Raw genomic sequence first — 3,549 nt, forward strand, 5'->3', positions numbered from 1 at the left:
GGGATTAAAGTTTGTTTGTTTGGTAGTAGGGATTCAACCTAGGGACATTTAACAACTGAGTCATATCCCCAGCCTGGTTTTTTGTTTGTTTGTTTGTATGTCTGGTTTTTGCTTTGTTTTGAGAGAGATTTTTATTAAGTTGCTTAGAGCCCCACTAATTTGCTGATACTGAACTTGAACTTGTTATCCTCCTGCTTCAGCCTTCCTGGTTGCTGAGATTACAGGCATGTGCCACAGCATCTGGCTTAAAGATGTTTTATAAAATGATTTGAGAAGAAAAAAATTTTGTTTCTGAGTCTTTCAATTTGTGTACATATATTTTTTTTTCATTTAGGCCTTATTTCACTTATTTTATAAATATTTTACAAATTTCAGTAATTAGTCTTGCATATATTCCATCACATTTGCTTATGTAATTCTATTTTTGAGATTTTATTTTGCTGCAAAACTAAAAGTAGATGTAGACTTGGTAGGATCTGTTAGTAATAAATGATTTCAGGTTTATTTTTTAAAGTAACTCTCAACCATTTGAAAGTAATATTTTATTTATTATTTTCTGGTTTATATTACTGTTTAGCACATTTAAAAATTACTTACCTTGATGTGTTGAATCATAAAAAGAATGTAATGATTAGCCAAACTTTTCTTAAGGAAACAATTATTTTAGTCACTTCCAAGAGTGAAGATTGGAGCAGACATTCTTTGCCTTGCCATCTTCTTCTGCTGGGCTGGCTTTCCATTTCTTTTTTCCCTCCTTTTTCCTGTTTAAGCTTTCAAGGCGGCCTTCCAACAGTCCCTCACCCTGTGTAGGTTCAAAGCCCTATCAACAGTGCTCTCCCAAACTCAAGGTACTACTAGTGGGAGCTCTAGGCAAAGGCACTCTGGACTATCTGAGTAGGAAATGACCCAGATCCAGCTTATCCTCCTAGGATGTAATTCAATTTCCCTTCTGGTCTCAGATATAATTCCATCTTATCATTTTATTTCTTTATATTTTAATTTTTTTTTTGGTACTGGTATTTGAACCAGGGACACTTAACCACTGAGCCACATCCCCAGCCCTTTTTCATATTTTATTTAGAGACAGGGTCTCGCTGAATTTCTCAAGGTCTCACTAAATTCCTGAGGCTGGCTTTGAACTTGCAATCCTCCTGCCTCCAAAGTCACTGGGATTAAAAGTGTACACCACTACACCCAGCAACTTATCATTTTAATTAATTAAAAAAATGTATTTTAAATATTTTTAACAAGTTCATTTTGTAATCAAAGGATTTAGAATCTTGAGTGTGCTGCACTACAGACTAACAATCTTACACGTTTTATTAAATGCGGCATAATTCCACCAATCATTAGATGCATATTTCACCTTGTGTTAAAGACATAGAGGATGTTCTATAACCCATGACTCTGAGATTATGCTCTTTCTGTTTACTAAGGATCAATAGACTTCAATGTGGTTTACAATAGCCTATATTCTAAATTTGCTTTATGTCTCACTTCCTTTTGTTTTAAATTTACTATGTACTATTTTGATACAAATACTTTAAAAAGGGTAAAGTGACATTGTATATTACTCAAAATAAAGGAGCATGCTTTTGTTTTTATTTTTATTTACTGAGGTTTCAAAGTTAGCTATGCATACTTATATTCACAGCATTTAAGGTGAAGATTTGCTTTTTGTGTTTCTGTTGAAATTGTCCTTTACATGAATTTTTCCTTATACTCACTTTACTTTTGAATTTACTGACATTTGCCTCAAAGATTGGAGAAATTAGAATTATATTTCCCCTTTATTAACTTATATAAATCATAATTTATTCATAGTATTTAAGTAAATAATGTATAAATCTATTAATACCATTAATTTTCCATACCTATTAAAATGATTACTAAGAATATTCATTTTTTATATAATTATTCTTTCACCAGTAAACCGATATTGAAAGTCTAAGGGAAAAATGTTCAATGATTTCATATGTCTGTTTTTCTGTAGGGCTCATTGTTTTTATTAGAGCTATTATAACACCTTCAACTGCCAGTTTAAAGTAATTTGGTATTTTTTTCCTCACTGGTTATGTTTCTAACATAAAAAGTAAAAGAAAGTATGATACACAATCCATTCAATCTATCTTACTATAGTATTTAAAATTTGTGTTAATTACATAGTGCTCAAATCTAGAAGTTCTGTGTGGAACTAACAGGACTGGAACCATAATTTTCTCATGGCCCCTTGCATTTTCTGGTTTCTCAGAGTGTAAATAATAGGATTCATTAAGGGTGTAATAACAGTGTAAAATACAGCAAGGGTTTTATTACTTGCAAAACCACTGAAAGGCCAGCCATATATAAAAATACAGGGTCCAAAGAACAGAGTGACCACAATGATGTGGGCAGACAATGTGGACAGAGCCTTGGAGAGCCCCCCAGATGCCCTTTGCTGCACGGTGACCAGGATGACAGTGTAGGAGACAAGCAAGAGGATGAAACAGATAAAAGAGAGCAGCCCACTGTCAGCAATGACAAATAATTCTAGGGTATAAGTTTCAACACAAGCAAGCTTGATCACAAGGGGAAGATCACAAAATATGTTGTCCACAACATTGTTGCCACAGAAAGGCAAGTTGACTGTTAATATCATCTGGCTCATAGTGTGTATAAAACCAATTATCCATGAAAGTATCACAAACCGATTCAGCAACTTGTGGCTCATTATTGTCCTGTAGTGCAGGGGTTTACATATGGCTACATATCTGTCAAAAGCCATGATTATCAAAAGCGTCATCTCAGCACCCCCAAAGAGGTGCATAAAGAACATCTGGGTCATGCAACCCCATAGAGAGATAGTCTTGTGTTCAGCAAGCAAGTCTGTGATCATCTTGGGTGTTGTGACAGTAGAGAGACACATGTCCAACAAGGAAAGGTTTCCAAGGAGGAAGTACATGGGAGAATGAAGAGCAGAACTAACTGTCACAGTGACCATGATAAGAATGTTTCCCACCACAGTAGCGCCGTAGATCAAGGAAAATGTCACAAAGAAGAAAATCTGAAGTTCCCATTGTCCAGAAAATCCAAGTAAAGTAAACTCAGTCACAACAGATCCATTTTTATGATCCATTTACCCAATTCAGAAAGTATCCAGAAGTTCTTTATATACAAAGAGAGAAAAAAAGAGCCATAGTTAGCACCAATATTTGTAGGAAGATTAAACTTTCAGATAAAACTTCAGGCTTTGTTGCCATCTTCATAATATTTTGAAAAATAAAATGGGCTTCAGAGTCAGCAAACAAAGAAGAGTGAGGTATTGAGAATGTGTAAACACGGAAAATAAAAAAAATTAGGAACAGTGACTAGGAAGTGTGGTGTACTTAGAAAAGGGAGTGAATAAAGATATGAAGATGAGTAGAAAGCACCTCTTCCTTTTTTTCCAAATAACTATAATTCCCTCTTATTTTCATTTCTACTCAGGTTTCAGTCAAAATATTGTCATTATCAAAAATACCTTAATTTTCCTCCCTTAGGTTTTTTTTTTTTTAATGAATAAGGTAAGGC

General features: G+C 34.2%; 1 protein-coding gene across 1 annotated transcript; it reads right to left on the reverse strand.

Moving 5' to 3' along the window:
* Nucleotides 1-2,194: 2,194 nt before the first annotated feature.
* Nucleotides 2,195-3,115, reverse strand: LOC308646225 (olfactory receptor 4L1-like; the record flags this gene model as incomplete). The annotated part of the gene is made up of 1 exon (XM_081288887.1): nt 2,195-3,115. One exon carries the CDS (start codon nt 3,113-3,115, stop codon nt 2,195-2,197), a length of 921 nt encoding a protein of 306 aa, XP_081145013.1.
* Nucleotides 3,116-3,549: the final 434 nt, after the last annotated feature.

The sequence above is a fragment of the Spermophilus citellus genome (genome assembly GCF_964194105.1).
Source record: "Spermophilus citellus genome assembly, chromosome: 4".
In the NCBI taxonomy this organism is placed as follows: Eukaryota; Metazoa; Chordata; class Mammalia; order Rodentia; family Sciuridae; genus Spermophilus; species Spermophilus citellus.